We start from the raw sequence: 19,869 nt of genomic DNA on the forward strand, positions 1-19,869 counted from the left end.
AGTGAAATATTCAAAGTTTCAACTTACAGAGGTCTCATGTCACCCTTGACAAGATGTTGCCTATCAGAACCCTCTACTGTTTGTTAATATGAAATGAGTGAAATTAATTAATAATATAAACTTTTTAAGCAGTATCTGATTTAAGCTTTAGATTTTGGGTAAAATTTAAATCTTGTCAAGAAATCAGGTTGAAATCCAATTCAAATCCAAAGTTATGACTTGTAATTTGTAAAAGTCAAGTTTTGAGTCTGACAGACTTTCTGAGTGACATTATATTCATAAAATGAAAATTTTACTTGACAGGCATCCACAATATTTTTTTCTTTTATTTTAAAAATGTTCATAGGTACAGAGGAGGTAATTTCTTTCTTCTCATCTGTCTGTGTTCCACATAGTAAAATGCCATCTGTGCTTAATGCTGCAGCTACCTCTGGGATGCACAAAATAACAAAACCAAAAGAATTTTGTATCTGTCTGTATCTATACAGTGAGAGTGTGAGAGAAAGGAGTGAAGGAGAGAGAGATATTAGTCACAGTGGTTGAAGCAGCAGGGTTGTAAAATGGCACCGTACCTCTTGAACTTAGTAATATCTTACATTACAGATATGCTACAGATTGAGCTAAATTTTGTTTATTTGTTAGCATGACTCAAACGGACCAAATTGACAGAAAAAGGGATTTCTTGCTCAGTTTTTCAGATACAGGTTTCTTTGAGGCTATCTAACCCCCACCCCCATTTATTTTGGAAGGGTGGGTTTTTTCTGATTGTGCAAACCCCAGAGGTTCTTAGGGGACCTCTGGATCACCTAAGAACTATAAGTTTAGAAGGCGTGGATTTTTAGACTTGATAAATGAGAGAAGGAGTGTGGGTGGAAGGAGGTCTGTAGGCCCAACTGAAAGTAATCTCATTTGGTTTGATTAGCAAATAGGTTTAGTTTACCAATTCTAAGATAGTTGAACTAATGTGCACAAGTTGGATCTCCCTTAATTATTTGAACCCAAAATGAAATATCTAATTAAAAACTGCCTTTTAATTAGAAATAAAATCTAACAATGAAGCTTTGTTGACTATGGTACAAGTCAGAGCCATATGTTTGAAAATGTTATAATAGCGACTGTATTCAAAGTTCTATGGAGATTCTGTCTGTGTGCAACTTAGAGATCAGTGTACTGATCTGTAACTTGGATATTAATCTGGTTGAAATAAATTTTTCCTTTAATTTTGTGTCTGGATGGATGGATGAACCTTTTACAGAGATCAGATTTTTGGAGAGAATCAAGCAGAAGTGTGGGGATGACATTGTACAATTCTGGTGTTGTGGATTTAATCACCTTTAAAATGTCAATGGGAGAATACTTCATCTGTCTTTTGCCTATTCTTATTCTATTCTACTCTAGTAATCATCAGGTTCTCTAAAAAATTCTCAATCAAATAGTACTGTGACATTCCTGTCCTGTGACAAAAAAAACAAAAAACTTCTTTGTCACTTATTTGTGACAGAAGTAGAGAGATATTTCATGATAATAATTGAAAACCAAGACCACTGAATGTACCTACAAAGTTCTTTATTTTATGCATGGTGCTCTTTACAAGTCTTCATCTGGTGTTGAAAGTGTGGGTTCACAGTAAAGAAAATATTAAAATGTCCATAAGACAAAGAAGTATAGTGATGAATTTCACAGCTAAGTGAAGTAACTGTAACATGCAATACTAAATGGAGTAAAGAAATAAGGATCATGTACGAAAATGGACAAAATCACAAGTCATACCGATAACAATATATGTCTAATCTGAAAGGGCAGTGCAAAATTAAGAGGCTCATTCTGGTACCCTGAATTAAACTAACAGTTTTATATGTTGCTGTACAATTAATGTAACACTCAGAAAAATGCAGGTATGCTTTTAGTCTTAGTTCCTGTAAAAATGGTTGTGATAAAAACTGACCTGGATTTCAAAGTTTTGCTGGTTTGTTACTTTTCAAACTACTTGTTTGGGGTTTGTTCTAACTCATTTTACTGTAATCACCCATTTCCTTTTTCTGTGGACATTATACACTGTTTTCCCCTTTCTCTTGCTTTCTTGATCTTTACACACCTCTGCCAACAAAACTCTGGAAACATTTTGAGAAAACTGTGTGCTTATATAGAAGTAACAAAGATAGTAAACAAACTGTTGAAAAAAAAACAGTTGAAAAGGTCAAAGACATTGGAGGCAGGTCGATCAGCAATTCAGTTTTGAGCACTAATAATAATGATGTATGTCAGTTTCTGAACTATTCACTTTATTTTGATAAAGAGCCATTACTATGAAAAAGTGTACACTGTCCATTTAGAAGTGCAAATGTGAATGAAATTCAGAAATACTGAAATTATACACTGCTCAATAAAAAGGGAAATAAGTGTATTTGGGAGCTAGGAATGATCTATAGAGTCAAACACTGTTCTGAATCTAAATCTGAACTATAAAACACACTAAAAATACAATAATGGTATTAAATAAATGAAGGTAGTTTCAATACAATATGATCTTATTGACCCCCACAACCTTTGCATGACACAAGCACTACAATAACTGAAACAGTCAAAAGATGTCAAAGCCAAATTTCAAATGGGGGAAATAAGTAATTCCACCAGCAAATTCAATGCGCTGCTTTGATAAATCAATCGTTTTGTACATAAAATTAAAAAATATCTTTTCACATTGAGAGGGAAAATAAAGTATTTACTGTACAGAAAGTATCAACCAATTTGAAAACTTTGAGAGGAATGCTCCAGTCCCAACTTGTAGAATCTCACAATCTTTGTTCAGTGCAGTTTCAGAACTTTGTTAAAAAACTTATAACTTTTAAGATTTTGGTAACCAATTCTGATGGTAAGAAAAGCTGTAGAAAAATAAAGTAGGATTCTCAAGATTAAAAGACCAAATGCCCTTAAATTTTTTTTTCTTAAAATCTCCAAAAAATGGGAGAGGAACAAATTCACAAATATTATACCCCTATAACTATGAAAAAGTTTATTTTTTGAATTAAATTTTTATTCAAAACTTTAGGATATGCGCTGAAGGCAGAAAATGGAATAGAAAGGGTGTTGTTGGGAATTCTGCAAACTTGGGAACTTTTTAGTGACTGTCTCCTTCAACCAATACTCAAACTCTTGGAGGAAAACATATTTTCCCGCTGAGGCCTCTTCCTTCTGACAAGGTCTGGTTTATCATGCCAAAAGCAGGGCAGCTGAATGTGATGACTATGGTTGCTGAGGTAAAATGTTGTGATGGAGACATAAGGAAAAGAGGGGAGAGCATCTGAGCCAGCTGTGGTGGAGTTAGAAGAATTCTGGGTGTGAGAAAAAGAGAGATAAATATTAGTGGAGCTGAACAGATCTTACATTCAAAACTGAAGCACCTAATAAATGTAAGCAGAAGGGTAAAACATTGAGGCGTAGTTGGTAGCACTGTTGCCTTGGAGCAATAAAGTTCTGGGTTCGATTCCCAGCCCGGGGTCTCTCTGCATGCTGTTTGCATGTTCTCCCTGTGCATGTGTGGGTTTTCTCCAGGTACTCCGGTTTCCTCCCACAGTTCAAAAACATGACTGTTAGGTTAATTGGTTTCTCCAAATTGTCCCTAGGTGTGAGTGTGTGTGCATGGTTGTTTGTCCTGTCTGTCTCTGTGTTGCCCTGTGACAAACTGGCAACCTGTCCAGGTGACCCCGCCTCTCGCCCAAAACGTTGGCTGGAGATGGGCACCAGCAACCCTCCCGACCCCACTAAGGGACAAGAGTGTTAGAAAACGGATGGATGGGTAAAACATACATATTCCATACACAGGTGTTTCAACACCTATGAGCTTCCATCAGTTTAAATATTTTCCTAGCAGAAGTGGTATGTTAGTACCAGCAGCTTAAAAACTACATTGAGCACAAAAAGTACAACAAAAGAACACATGAAAGCAAAAGCTCTTCATTTACTTTCAATTCCGTTAAAATATGTTGTTCAACTCAAAGGGAAATTAAACATTGTTGTAATGCATGTCATTTAAGATGGTTATTTAAAAAGTTGTTGTAAAAATGAAGGAACTCTTGTTGTGGTCAGTATTACAGTGACATTACATTACAGTAGTATTACATCCAAATCACCTGAATTGGGTGTTCCTGATTCAGATAACATCTGACACATCTGACTCAGATAATTTGGATGGGTGAGCAAATACTGGGTGCTTAATTTTACAGGTGTATATAATTAAGCACCTATGCAGACATTTACAAACATTATTGAAAGAATGTGTTGCTCTAAGGAGCTTGGTAAAACTGTGATAGGATGCCACCTGTGCAACAAATCCACTCGTGAAATTTTCTCACTCCTAAATATTCCACAGTCAACTGTCGGCTGTACTATAAAAAGATGGAAGTCTTTGGGAAAGTCAGCTACTCAGCCATGAAGTGCTAGGCCACATAAACAGACAGAGTGGGGTCAGTGGATGCTGAAGCGCATAGTGCAAACAGGTCACAACTTTATGTAGAGTCAATCACTACAGACCTCCAAACTTCATGTGGCCTTCAGATTAGCTCAAGAACAGTGATTAGAGAGTTTCATGGAATGGGTTTCCATGGTGACCAGCTGATTCCAAGCCATACATCACCAAGTATAATGCAAAGCATCAGATGAGGTGGTGTAAAGCAGTGGTCCCCAATCTTTTTATTGCCACGGACCGGTCAAGACTTGGAAAATTTTGCTGCGGCGCGGGGGAGGGGGGAGTGAACAGTCAGAAAAGGCTTCTGTATGTTGGTGTTCCCGCTAAATCCTGAATATACCCAATTTGGGTTGTCTAGGCCTTTTTATCGCAGCCTGTGGGGTTTACCCTGACTGAGAACAAAAACACAACCTGCTGAATGTGACAGGTAGCCAATCAGAAAGCGCGGTGATGTCAGAACAGAGGGGAATCCCAAACAGCAACTGTGAGTCCGGTGGATATCGGAGATGATATGTGGAAATGTTTATTATTATATGTAAAGGTCATTATTATATATGTTTATGTTTATTCAGTTAAAAATGTTAACTATGAAAAAACATAGTCGCCTCCAAATCATAGTGCAGCAAATAGAGCGGCTGTTCCTGTCGTCTTTTATCCACCGCCTTTTCTTTTTGTTTTTTGTTTCTTTCATCTCTTAAAATGACTCCGCATCCTGATATTGCTTCTACATCGTCATCCGTGTTTGGTCATTCTAAATTCCCATATGTTATGTTGTTTTGTGGATTTTCTTCTGGAATTGCGATGTTCTTGACTGGAATCGGTTCCTGTTGCTCCTGCCTTGTGGCTGGACACGAACCGATCGAACCTGTTGTACTTTTATCAGCTCTGTGGTCACAGAGGTTTGGAGAATCGGCAGACAATTCTTAAATCTTGCCGTTTAACCAGACTTAAGACTCACAAGCTCTACTCATCTCCTCTCGACCACTGCCCAAACACTCTCTGACTCTGGTTGCTATGGTAACGTTTACATATCCCTTCAAAATAAGATACAGATGCGCCACAAAAACGAGCATTTTACCTTAGTGAAAATTTTAACTCACGATCATGACTAACGGAGCCCTGAGCTTGTTTCTCTGCAACGAGACGGTCCCATCTGGGAGTGATGGGAGACAATGACAGCCGAAGTGTTGCTTATATCCACAGCCTGCTTGGTCTTTACGTGGTGAAGCAGTTTGAAGCTTCATTGCCTCATTAGCAGCCGGTCGCCGCATGTTACACAGAGCGGCTTGGAATGTGGGACTCACCTACCGGTCCGGGATAAATCCATCCTCCTGTCTCTTCTCTGGGCCTTTTCCCCTTTGCAAAGAAACTTTCCAAAGACATCTGATCTGTTTCTTACTCATTTGGCTGCCTGTGGGCTCAATGTTGGCGCGCAAGTAACCGAGAGAATCCGGTTAAAGGATTTTCAAAATAAAAGATCCTCCAGACTCAAATAATACATAAAACGGAAATATTTAATTATTTCTTGCGTGGCCTGGTACCAATTGGTCCACGGACCGGTACCGGTCCACGGACCGGGGGTTGGGGACCACTGGTGTAAAGTACACCCTCACTGGACTCTAGAGCAGTGGAAACGCTTTCGATGGAGTGACGAATCACGCTTCTCCATCTGGCAACCTGATAGATGAGTCTGGGTTTGGCGGTTGCTAGGAGAACGATACTTGTCTGACTGCATTGTGCCAAGTGTAAAGTTTGGTGGAAGGAGGATTATGGTGTGAGGTTGCTTTTCAGGAGCTGGACTTGGCCCCTTTGTTCCAGTGAAAAGAACTCTGAATACTAAAGACATGAATGGCAGAGTCTGGTGTGGATGAACTTGACTGGCCTGCACAGAGTCCTGACCTCACATGGTTTGTCACCATGTGATAAACCATGTGTGTTTATCACACGGTGACAAACACCTTTGGGATGATTTAGAGTGGAGACTGAAAGCCTTCTCTTCCAATATCACTATGTGACCTCACAAATGTGCTCCTGGAAGAATGGTCAAAAATCCCCATAAACACTCCTAGACCTTGTGGATCACCTTCCCAGAAGAGTTGAAGCTGTTCTAGCTGCAAAGGGTGGACCAACATCATATTGAACCCTCTGGATTAGGAATGGGATGTCAGTTATTCTCATGTGAGTTAAGGTAGGTGAGCGAATACTTTTGGCAATATAGGGTATGTAGGCCTTTGAAACACAGGGCACATTATATTGAGGAATTGAAGTTTTTGTCCAAGTCATAAGTTAAAAATCTGGTTCTACTCAAAAGAGTGCAATGAAGCATGTGTCTTAAAGATGACAAAACTAAAGGACTGGACTTTAACTTGGATTCTTAAGGCCTGAGTCCACTCTGACTCTTTCAGGATGTCAGTGCCCATCAGTTTTTTCAGTTCACGGCTCCAAAACAAGCTGCTTTTCTATTGCCATTTTTAAGACTTCCTTAAAATCACACTAGTTTTCACAACCTTTTAACACAGTATGTGTTAGTAGGATGTTGTTTCTGGTTTTACTTTGTAATTTATTTCATTCAGTTTTTGTTTTCTTTCATATTAGTTTTTAGTCATTTCTTGGTTTGATGTGTTTTAGTACTGTACATCACTTGTTTAAACAAATTACTTTTAATCTCAGTGAGACATGTCTAGTTAAATAAAGATTAAATACATACAAATATGCTTTATAAATAAAACAGATTTCAATTTGGATTTAATTGCATTATTTATTACATTATGTATTTATACTTTACATACCTTCTTAATCTGGAGTTATCTCTGTTTCTTGGTGTACAACAACTTTGGTAACAGACATATCTGGGTGCTGCTCCTTTGCCTCTTTAATAGCCTGAGCCAAAGCCTGAAGAGTTACCATGAGACAGAAAAAGCTGGATTAGTAAAACACAGCATATAAAATACATGTTAAAATTACAATTGTGGTGTCTAAGTTAAAATGAAACTGTGCTATAGATATGAAAAAGACCATAGCTCTCACTTGGTGTACATGGTATAGACATGGTCTATACATTTTCAGTTCAATGTACCTTAAACGGTTTTCATGGAATGGGATAGAATTATTAAAAAAATTAAAAATAAAATTCTGGTACATCTCACCCTGGTGATTACCCATGGTGAGCTTTGCGCAAAGTGCATGTTGTTCTTTTTTTTTTTTTTTTCATTCTTTTACCCCCTATGGTATGGAGCGGGGAAACACAGACTGGCCCTGTCCCAATACTCGCACTCCCACCCTCGTTCCGCCCTTTTGTCCTTCAAAAGGGTTCATGTTGAAGGGTTTGAGTGCGTAGTGTGTCAGCAGGGTGATTCTTTTTTTGCGGCAACATTTCAGCTTCAGGACATTTGAAAAAAAAAAGTATTAATATTTTAAGTTTTAAATATTGTGTTACAACACTGACATGTTTAACAATAAGAAATTAATAATGGGCAAGTTCAGGATTGGATAAATTAATAATTACAGGTGTTTTTTTTCACCATTGTCTCTGAATCTCTGAATGTGTTCCACCCTGTTAGGGACATTTACATATAGACCACAAATAGTTAAACATGTCAATTTGGGGAAAAAAATGACTTTCTTAAAAAGAGTGTGTCCCTTTTACTATATAATATGTTTTATTTTTGAAATTGTAACACATGATATAGTTACGAATCCTTTATGTCTGTATTGTAAAAAAGAAAAAAAATGTTTTTTTTACTCATTATTACTCATTGAAAATATTGGTAATTTAAAAAAAATATATCAATATGTGCATTTATTGGTCTTCAATTCCCAACATGGCAGTGTTGTAGTACTCGAGATCGGTCTTGGTCTCGATACCGGTCTCAAGACCATTTATTGATGGTCTCGGTCTCGTCTCGGACTCAACCGCATTTGGTCTCGGTCTTGTCTCGGTCTCGGACGCTGAGGACTCGGCATTTTATTTCAAGACCAGTCGAGACCGCAACTGTTAAAATATCACTAAACATACAGCACACTATCTAGTTTATTTGTTAACATCTTTGTTTTCAGTGGATGCAAAATGCACCGATTAAAATCCAAGCAATAACGTGACTTGCCAAATACGTGTTTCTGTTTCTCTCCCCTCCCCCTCCCCACCTTTCACTCGCACGCGGCGCTCTGAGACAGGCGCAGTGGTTTTCTCTCAGCGGCATAAGATGTTTAATCGTCAGTAATATAATAGCGCTGCATAAATAATAAGAAATCCGATGGCCACAGCTAACTCAACATCCAGGCAGTTTCACAGACGGTGGGGACAACGTCTTACTTTTTTCGTCACTTAGAAAAGTAGCTCAAAGAAAGGTAAGCTCCGTTGACGTGATGTTAGCAATGCTAGCTGTACAGAGACACATAAGCATTTGTGATGAAAAAAGTTGTCACTCACTGCGCTGAATTATTGTGCGGAGGTGTTGACTGACTTGTCGCATATATGGGACAACGCTGTGTCCAAAAGTCTGCAATATGTGATGTGACATTCAGGAATAGTACGATTCATCTGCTCGTCTCTTTACTTATTAGATAGGACTGGAGTGTCACTGAGAGTCGTTCTATGGACTTTTTGCACCTCAGCTTCCGCGTTTGGGGAAAAGCGGCTCGATTGTTTCCGATCTATTGAAAATGGCCTTTTACAATAGGTGCTTTCAGGGCTTGGCCAAGGTTTGTACATCGATCTGAGCCCCAACAAGTAAGCTGGAGAAAGGTTTTAAGATGTATGCCTCGTTATACATTTAGTGATACGAAGGTGAGTTTTACTTAAACTTTGTGGCTAACATTAACCTTAGCTTATGCTAGTAGGCAATATTCTCGGACATTGTTCTTGTAAAAATGTGCTATTTAAGTATCTAAACATTCTAACGGACAATGTTTTTACCTAATTTTCAAGTATATTATGTGTTTATTGTCGTTAGTGTCAGACTAAAGGGGTTCGGTTACGGTTCGGGCTTTTTACTTCCGAAGCACAACGAAGCACAACAAGCCTCATAGCTTAATAGTAGCGCAGCTCTGGTGTCAGAGATCTGGTTTAGCTGTTCAGGTTCAAAGTTGCTGCTTTTAGAAAAATATGACCGTGTTGCTTCATGTCTCCGTGTTATTTCGTTTTATTACCTTTGCATGTTTCTTGTGAAGAGCTCAGGACGGTGTTTACAGCAGTATGTACAGGCGGATCAGTTGCTTGGCTGTCTGGCTCTGGTCTGCTCACTCGTTCCCATATACTCGCTTTTTCAGGCTGAATACAGAAGTGATTCCATGGAAATAACTCAGGGAGGCTCCTTTATTTATCATTCATATCCCTGGTGAGTGAAGTGAAGGCTGCAAACTTTGTGTTGTGCAGCGTTAGCTTTAACTGGTAGTGACAAATATTTACAAGCCACCATCTTCTTAATTCAGGATTGCTTGGAAATTAATGAAAACTTAAAAGCTCATTATATTAGGAAGACAACAACGTTCATAGTATTGCGTTTTTTGCATCTGAAATACGACTTAGTCTTTTCTACCAGTCATGGTAACTCAAAGCGGAAACAAGTGAGCCGCATTAGCTCCTGGAGATGTAACGTCAACGCCGTAGGTGCAAAGAGCCCATTAGATTACCATACGCTGTCAGAATAGCATACATGCAGTGAGTACCATGCCTGCGCATTAAGAAGTCCAGCAGTCAGAGGAGTTGTCAGCTCACCATACACAACAAGTTATGATGAAAATAAGTAATTAAATTGTTTTCCATGATAACTATGTAGATATACATGCATTGTTTTTTCAAATTGTATTTAAAGCAGGGTCTGGCTGCAGCTGGAGTCAGCTACAACACACGCCCGTGTAAAACTCATTAACCTACTTAACCGCTAAGTCAAGATGCCATACAATTGTTAATAAAGTGTATAATGATCTACGTCATGATTCTATGTTGCTAATTAAATAAAATTATATAGTAAAGACGTGTCTGACAGATATAGCCGTGGGTTTGTGCTAAGCGTATGACGATCTGACAGCATATGCTGACCTGACAGAACACTCTTCTTTGTTATTGTAATCCCCTGCGTACACTGCAGCAGCTATCATTATTTTATTTAATTATGTACATTGATATTTTTTAATTAACAAATAAATAAAACAAGAACGAAAGAGCACGCAGAGCATGCACATTGCTCTTTGATTGTTTTCGGTCAAAGTGGCAGCTGTAATGGTAGTCTGCCATGGTGTCAGACTACCTGGCTTCATGTAGCGGGAGAGAGGGTGAGAACAGTCACGGTGAGCGTCTTGTGATTGGTTACTTCTTGCTTGTTGCTCCTTGGTCAGTGTTCATAGTTGAGCGTTATTTACCGTCAGGGCATTGCCTCAATTGCTATGTTTAATGGTGCAGACAGTGGTGGTTTCTGACATGAGCAACATGGACAAACACCCAGGGCATTATCTTTTTAAGGATGGCACGAGACCACCGCGGATTGTAGCACAGAGATGGAAGCAAAATTAATATTGATTAATTTTATTAAGTATTTAATATCTAGGTGTTTTTATGTGAATATGGATCTTTCAGATCAATTTGAGAAGTAGTTTTGATCATATTTCACATTTTATAGTATCATGTAGCGTGGGGCGCTGGTCTTGGTCTTGACTTGGTCTCGGACCCTAAAAGTCTTGGTCTTGTCTCGGTCTCGATACGCTCTGGTCTTGGTCTTGTCTTGGTCTCAGGTTAGGTGGTCTTGAACACAACACTGCAACATGGCACAGAAAAATTCACAGTTCTTAATGTTTCTGTAACAATATTTAATAAAAATATGTGTGGAATGGGACATCACATGGTGATGGGACAATTCCCATAACAGGGTGGAAATTCAATGTCTTTGATTCTAAAATCTGACAATTTTCATCATTGGTTGCAGAATTGCCTCTTTCAAGTCAAAGTATAGGCAGAGTATTTGTCCTGGCTCTATTTGGGAAAAAAACAGGTGACATCCCTGTAGTGGATTTTCCCATGACAGGTACTCATTGTTCCCCTCACAGGAGTCAATGGGGGCAACTAGTGAAATGAAAACAGACAAATGGCAAAGACATCTGATAATACCTCAGACTACTCTGCAACTCTATTCCATTATCTGAAATTTTTTATTTTTACGATTACTTTTCACCCTAATTTCCACCCTGTTTGGTTCATGAACCTAACAGGGTGGAACTTTTCTAACTAATCTACCTGTAGCTCTTTATGTGGTGAACATTTAGCTAGCCAACCTTCAACTGAATAACAAACCTTGAATGACTAAATCTAATGTAATGTTTTTTAAATTCTACTAAATAAACATTTTTCACAATCTATCCTAACAGGGTGGAACTTTAAGGTTGACTCATACAGGTTTAACATATTTAAGATAAGAAAAAGTACATAGATAGTGACAGTTGAAGCTTACTTTGTTTTCCATGGTTGAATTCACTTCAAAACCAATTGATGTCACTTCCATTAAATGGTTTTTATGGAATTTTAGACTTTTTGAAGGCAACAAGGAAACATCCCAACAGGGTGGAAAGGTAGTACTGGGACATGTATAATATGAAGAAAATATCCAGTAAGAAAAATAGTTTCAGCAGATTCAATTGCATATTAAAATAAGGTTTAGTCCAGTCAATCAACTTATTGAAGAAAAACATAAAAAAATATGGTAACACTTTATTTGAAGGGGGGGTGAATAAGACTGACATAACACATGTCATGAACATGAATAAACCTTCATGAATATTTATGACTGTTGTCATAAAGTGTCATTCGGTAAATTATGTCACTTTTAATACAAAGTTGATATTATTCAAAATGTCTTTGTTATGACAACTACTGTAGTCTACCCTACGTAACTTATTACAATTGGCATACAGCTTCAGGACCCACACCGCTACTCAGATACCCACATAGGCATAACTTTCTGAAGGACTGGTGTGGACATGCCCTCACCTGTTTCAGCCTGACAGAGACAGTCCCCACCAATATTTACCTTTACCTTTTTACCTTTATGTGCTTGCATCTATTTGTGGACACTGTGTTCACACATTAACAGTCAGTGCACAAAGCTTTTTAAAATTCTTTTGTAAATTGTAATGTATAGCTTTGGGAATATCGGCGACCTGGAAAATGGCACAAGCAAAGAATCTGAAAAGGGGACACAATGTTTTACTATTAACTGTCAATGCTATGACAGCAAGGTAATGTCCAAGGGGTCCACATTTCACAGGTCAGTAAAAAGTTTTAACTTAAAAAAATTTATGAATACCTGTCCAGGGTGTACCTCGCCTCTCGCCCAGAATGTTAGCTGGAGACAGGCACCAGCAACCCTCCCAACCCCACTAGGGACAAGGGTGTATAGAGAATGGATGGATGGATGAAATGTATGAATAAAGTGGGGAGTAGGTTAACTACTTCTCAGTGGCTTAACTACTTTGACAACCTGTGCCGAACAGTTCGGTGTGTTTTGGTTCAGGCAACACAAAAATAAAGCGACCCACGCATCTACTTTATGACATTTTATCAGTAGAGCAGGTGTTTATTTGATAATCAACCACTGCTAGTGTTCAGGCTTCACTTATTAGTGATCACAAACATAAACATCAAGCCTGAAAATTCAAAAAAGATAAAACTGTAAAGGAGTGAATGTTTTTTTGTGTGTGTTTTTATGTACTTTTGGTGTGAGAAATGTTTTTGTTTTTTAATGTTAATTCCTGATCCACTTGAACGTAATCTTTGCTCTATGGGCACCTGGACCTGTTGTTTGTTGGTTGCCATGTCAACGGGTCTGCGTGTGACGTTAAGGCTTAAGCTGACACGCACTAAGAGAAAAAACAGAAAACAACGGGTTTTAAGTTGTTTTCCATCTGTTTTTCTACGGGGGGGTTTTCCCTGGTCAGATTGTATCATTTATTCATATAATGTGGTCATATTCAAAGCAATCAACAAATAGGATGAAACATTTCATAGGAGCCAAAGTTTGTTAAATTTTAAATCACAGCTCCTACAGCTGCAATAAAGTAAAATTAAATTATTGACCATTTTAAAAGAAAAAATTCCTGACAGAATTGAAGCTGTTAATAGTTTTACATCCAGAGAGAATACATATTTTACATATCCAAACATCAGCACTTTTATCAGTCTTAATTTAACCACATTCTATAGAAATTGGATAAGAAATATGAGAGCTACAACCATTTTTGTGACAGATTCCTGCTCATCCTGCATTAGAACAGGATGGGTTTTGTGGACATGACTCAATGCATAGTAAAGGCATCTTCAGGTACACATCACTAGCTGTAATGGCTAACAGGTGATGTGCAATTCAGTAATAATGATGGACACTGTACTCCCCAACTGCCCCAAAAAAGTCCCACTGAAAACTTTGACAAGAGCAGAGACATAGTTGTGACTTGGAAAGTGGTTACACTAGCATCACTAGAACGTTATGAGCTTTTCAGCAGCGTACAGAACCAGGGACAGCTGCAGAATCGCAGGTGAGACAGAAAAGGATACGAAAAATGAATTAAAACCTGTCTTATTGTATAATTTCACAGTAAATAAATACATTTGCTATGTGTAATTCAGCAGGGCACAGCTTTATGCCAGCCAATTCAGGGTCAGCTGTGGAATCAGAATCCCATGACTGAAAAATACAAAGTTTGCACTAACAAGGATTCATTTAGCTTACACAGAAGTTATTTATTCTGTTTTTTGAATTCTTTAGTGACATTTTCACTGTTATGGACAGTTGTTGATGTTTTTGAGCACTTCATAAAATCAGGCTGGGAGCCTGGGAGCTATATTATTGTGATAATTTTTCACAGAAAATATTACCGAATTTTGTAACTGTTTTCAACTGTAGGGAAGCATTGAGCAAATATACAGACCCGTTCCATAAAATGGAATTTGATTGAAAAGTTCAATATTTAGTAATTCCATCACCAAGTGAAACACATTATATAGATTAATTAGATGACTGATGTTTTAACATCTTTATAACTGTTAGTGTGTTTAACACCCGCTAAAGGGTTATTATCAAAAGGTACCATTAATATGACAAGCTTATTGAATAAGACTGCATATGGCATTCACATGTAAGTTTTGACCTTTCTTAGCACTAAAAAGGTTTTCCAGTCGCATAAACTGTGGCCAATAAAGAATGTGAACATTTGTTCAGCCTATCACCTCCCACCCCCATAATCCTCTTCTTCACAATGCATCCCCACCAACTTTCAACACAAAGTTACGCACTTGAATACACATATTCAGGCATGTACATCTGTAGGTGGCACTACAGTAGAAAAAAAAGTGTTTCACCTTATAACTCAAAAACTGCAAGTCCCATTGTCAAAATTTATGTGGGCAATGTTTCCCAGAAGGATTCTCCAACAGATGAGCCACTGTGCAAAAGTTTTTGGTCTGGACTATTTCTCAACAGAGAGCCATGAATGAGCCGTGGTTTAGGAGAATTGCATTATCCTAAACCAATCTCGCCCTCAAGTATTAAGTCTCAGCCAAATAAAACCTACTACATTAAGCACTAAAGAAGAAACAAAAAAAGTTATCATAGCAGATTTTTTATTTTTTGCCCAATTAGAACTAATTAATTATCGCTATGAACATCACTGTGAAATTCAATTGTCCATAAGTTTGAAACCATAAATTATTCTGCAATTTCTTTTGCACCAGCAACTATAAACATGCCAACTCCCCAGCGGGATTCATCCTGGATTTATTTGGACTCATGATATCTGCTGTTTGGAGCTTGTGGATACCTGGCATATGGACGTGCTGTGAGACAAGTTGGATGCAATTCTTTCAAAGGCAAACTTTGGACGCTAATACTCAGTAGCAGAATAGAATCAATCTTGGTTGCAACCACATTAATTTGGATGATTGGAAATAAGAAATGTACCGGTTGAGACCTTGGGATGGATAGAAATTTTAAGTTTGCCCATTCTACAGTCAATTTGTTTATTCTGAATCTGGCTCCCTGTGTCTGCCACCCTTGGCTCACTGACAATCTTAAATCTCCTGGAGTTTATCTTCCCACCATAGCTTAGTTATGCTAGCTGACCACAGATAGAATAACTAAAGGGGAGCCAAATCCACACTTATCTTGGCTAGTAACACGTCAGGACGACAAAAAAAAACCCTTCCTGAAAAATTGCCGACTCGGTAGACGCGCACAGAGCACCGAGGTTGGGGAGGGAACTTCATCGGGAGGTGTGTACAGAGTTGTTTGGGCGGACGGGCGATGTAAGGGGAATGGACCTGCTGGGTCAGCCGAGGAACCAATTGTAATGGCTTGCAATTCTAGTTTAATTTATTTTCTCTAGAATTATTGTCAGGTATTTTTGGTTTTCTAGAGTCTGAGTGGCTTTGTGTTAATTAGTCTCCCATCTTTGGTTTTGCTGCTTTCTCCCTGCCCCAGCTTTTTGTTGTTTTTCTTGTTTTGTTTTAAGGCATTTGGCAGACCAACTGCGATGGTGTATTACTGCCACCATCAGTGAGCTGGAGTGTGGACAGCGCATACAGCTGTAAAACATTTCTTCATATTAGTTCCTTTGGTTCTGTGACATTTTTTACCGCTGCCTCTGTATTTAAGCTCCTGATTTCTCATTGTTGGATCCTTCTGTTTCACTGCCTGATTTCCATTCAATGGTCTCACTGATCTTGCTCCATATCCTGTTTTACAAGACCTCTAGATTTCACTTATTTAAAAATCAGTCTTTGAAATATGTATTTTAGGGGCTTTCTGTAACTTGGCTTTGCCAAACAAAACAAGCATTCATCTTTAAGGATGAGAGAAATTAGCTAATACTTGGATTGCAAATTAGATCTAAAGCAGAAATCTGTTGCAATTTGTGAGCTAATAAACATTATTTGCACTTTCTGAAATTATCAAGTCAACTCTGTTCTATATTTTCAAACTACAATCTGTTCTTTCATGATGTTTACCTTGTCATGATCAATTGCTGTGTCTCCAGTGATGACAATTCTCTTCTCAATTCGAGTCTCAGAAATTCCTCCTTTCACCGTCTACAACAGATAATTTACACAGACTGAAACACATATACTTTTACAGAGATTCATCTTTATTGTGTCTCTATATTGTCTCTTTGAAGATAAAAAAAAATTCAGTTGTTGGTCATAATGCAGATATGTAATTTTTCCAGCACAAATATTTTAAAGAATTTGTAGATTTGCATGAAAACAGCTAGCAGCAAAAAACGCTTAATCAGTTCCTATTACTGATGTAAATTTAAGAAAAGGTTGGTAATAGAATTATGCCAACTAAGATTTAAAAATTAACAAACTTGTGTCAGTCTATTGCATCAGACTGCAACTTGTGGATATGGGTTCAATAATTCATCGTCCTTTTTTGATGTTTAATAAAACCATTTCCCCCATTTTTAAATGTTATGAAAAATTATGGTTTTGCTTTTCCATTTTTTGACTAAAACAAATCTGATCACTCATGAAGAAAGCAAGATGTTTAAAGTTTCTGTTGATGTGTATTATCCATTTTATATTTACATAATAAAAACTGGTATAAAGATATTGGTATGTAATCCAACCCAGGCTTTATTTGGACACTTTGTCTCAAAGTCAGGCACACATGGGGAGGAAATGTAAATAAATCAGAACCAGCTTTCTAAATGTTTTAATTGTGATTTTTTAGTTGTAATAGAAATCAATTTTTATAACTCCCCTCAATTAAATGTTTTGTGTTGTATGTAGGAAACATTTCCTAGTCAAGGTTGCAGGCTGCATTATGAACCTCTTTTTATTTTTTGACGAATGACTTATTGAATCTTGTAAGCAATTTTTTTGTGAAATCTATTTATACTCTGAGCGAAACTAGAAAATAAATAAATAAATAAAAGTTCTCATTGAGTCACCCAGAACATGTTTTAGTGAATTCTGTTGATGTTATTGCCTGTTTGCCTGTTAATGATATGCACAGACCTTAGTGATCTGGGTTGTGGTGGTGGTGCTGATAGTCTCAGAGGTGATAGTCTGGGCACTCAGCAGCACTCCTGAATCCTTCTCTGCTAGGGTTTCCACAGGCTGTCGGAGAAATGCATTGATTATTAACTGTTCAAGGCCATCATACTGATCTCATTTGTGTCTACATTTTGACTGTTGATCTCAGAAAGTTTTTCACTAAGACGCTGTATTCTTGTGTTGTTTTGAAAAGTTAGTTTTGTTAATAGGCATCACTTATTGTGTATTAACTAAGATTTCAATAAAAACACTATTTCATTAGTAACAATAATATGTTAGTTTAACTTCCAATTTTAGTAGATTTTCTTCGGACTATAACTCAACTGATTTATTAATGAAACTTGTGTCTACTGTTAACATGCAGCTATTTATAAAAAATGAATACAATTTCATACTAAATTTTCAAGAATCATCCTGTGTAAAACAAGTAAAATAAATTTCTAACTAAATGAAATGTCATCAGAGACCTTAAGACAAATTGTGACCATTTCTGCAGAGAAGCTTTGCACACAAAATATAACTATTTGGTTTTACACACCGAGGTTTATTTAGGACAGTGTTTCCTAACCGTGGTCCTGAAACCAAACTGCTCTGCAGGTTTAATATTTTTCCCTGCTTTAATGCACTTGTTTCAGCTGATTGCAGTTCAGCAAACACCTGTTAATCTACCACCAAATTAAATGAGTTTGGCTGAAGCAAGGACATAGGTATGTCAGGAAACATGCAGGACCGTTGTTGGGGGAAAAAGAGTAAGGAGACACTTCAATTCATGTTCAGTGTTGTTCTTTCTCCAACCTGTTGAAGTGACCTTTGATTATGCAGTGATAAGAATCAGGTACTACTTATTAGGGATAAGTCAAGTTCCTTCTAAAGATTCTGCTTGAGGCCTTTGCTCCCTTAAGCAAAGTTTATAAGTTTATTGTTATCCAATAAACTTTATTAATCTTTTTCACTTAGTGAAAATCTCAGATCTGCTGAGTGAACTCACACCTGTTAACCAGATCCTTCTATTTCACCTTAATTTGGCAATATTTTTTATTCACGCTTTTCAAAGTGTGAATAAAATTTTTATACATTTTTGTAAAAAAAAAAAAAAGTACAGAATGCATTTCCATATTTTAATAAAACCTTTAATAACTTTTTTCAGTTATTCTTAATGAACTTGGTTGAATGTCTCTTTCTTGCTCCAAATTCCTGTTAGGAGGCCTGGGTCTGTTTCCACCAGAGGGAGCCAGGAAGCTGCTGTGGAAGTCAGATCTGCTGAGTGAACTCACACCTGTTAATCAACTAGGCTCATCAGCCCAATGATAAGAGAAGCTAGTTGCCTGTCCTTCAGAGCTTGAGTGGTTAATCTTCATCAGGGGTTCTGGAGGGCTGGTCTCCTGCAACTCTTAGATGTCTCTCTGGTTCAACACACTTGAATCCAACAGCTGAATCACCTCCCAAGTGCAGTCAGGTTCTCAAGAGTCCTGCTAACGACCTCATTATTTGACTCAGGTGTGTTGAAGCAGAGATGCATCTAAAAGCTGCAGGAGACCGGCCCTCAAGGCCTGGAGTTGCCCTCTCCTGATCTACATGATACTCTGAGCCCTCTGAGGTTCCAGCAATATTGTGTTCCTTGTGCTACTTTTGGTATCTCCTTGAATTACATCTTTGTGTCCTTTAAAAATTCCACCGTTGACTTCTTGGATTCTGCTCCTCAAATCTTTCTGGTTGCTACTCATGATCTTAAGACTCTAGGAAAAAAACCTGTGGTTCACGTGCCACGACTGGCAATGTTCCATTCCTCTTCCTCGATTCAAGCTCTGCGTAACCTGTCCATATTCCAATGTCTCCACGATTCTGCATCTTTCCTCTGGTCCTTCAAAAGATCTCCCTCGCTCCGGCAGTTCTAAGATCCCCCACATAGGCTCAGTTCAAGTCTCTTTCCGCCTCCCCCCACAGACTCATCATTATGAGTAAGATTTTCATTTCTTGTCTACATTTTACCCCATTGTAAGATCATGTGGACCAAAATCATGTGGACCAGTATTGAGTATAGTTTACTCAATACTATGACAATTTCAGATTTTTACAGAAGAAACATATATGCTGTAATGCGCATTTAAACGTCACGAAATGTAAGTACTAATAACTACTTCGTTAGGTAAAATGCATTACAATTAGTAGTTACTACATCACTGCTGCAGTGTTGAATATGGTTTATCTTTGCTATATATTCTTAATAACTAAAGACTTATCCTGATTTGTTCATGAACTGGATCAAGAAAGTTTATAAAAAAAATTCTTAAATAAAATGATCCTAAGTCCTGAACACAAGACTCTACCACTACACTCATTATCTTTGGAGTGCCTGCTCCCTTTT

General features: G+C 37.7%; 1 protein-coding gene across 1 annotated transcript in view; it reads right to left on the reverse strand.

The window, feature by feature from the left end:
* Positions 1 to 1,549: 1,549 nt before the first annotated feature.
* Positions 1,550 to 19,869, reverse strand: part of epb41a (erythrocyte membrane protein band 4.1a) — a 123,796-nt gene continuing 105,476 nt past the window's right edge. The window contains exons 18-21 of the mRNA XM_088010016.1: positions 17,466 to 17,567; positions 16,455 to 16,535; positions 7,255 to 7,357; positions 1,550 to 3,332 (exon numbers count right to left, since the gene is read on the reverse strand). Coding sequence (XP_087866142.1) covers positions 7,259 to 7,357; positions 16,455 to 16,535; positions 17,466 to 17,567 — 282 coding nt within the window. The 3' untranslated portion in view covers positions 1,550 to 3,332; positions 7,255 to 7,258. The remainder of the gene's footprint in view (positions 3,333 to 7,254; positions 7,358 to 16,454; positions 16,536 to 17,465; positions 17,568 to 19,869) is intronic.

The sequence above is a fragment of the Poecilia mexicana genome, unplaced genomic scaffold (assembly GCF_051168715.1).
Source record: "Poecilia mexicana isolate PSO_F unplaced genomic scaffold, ASM5116871v1 scaffold_11, whole genome shotgun sequence".
NCBI classification, from domain to species: domain Eukaryota; kingdom Metazoa; phylum Chordata; class Actinopteri; order Cyprinodontiformes; family Poeciliidae; genus Poecilia; species Poecilia mexicana.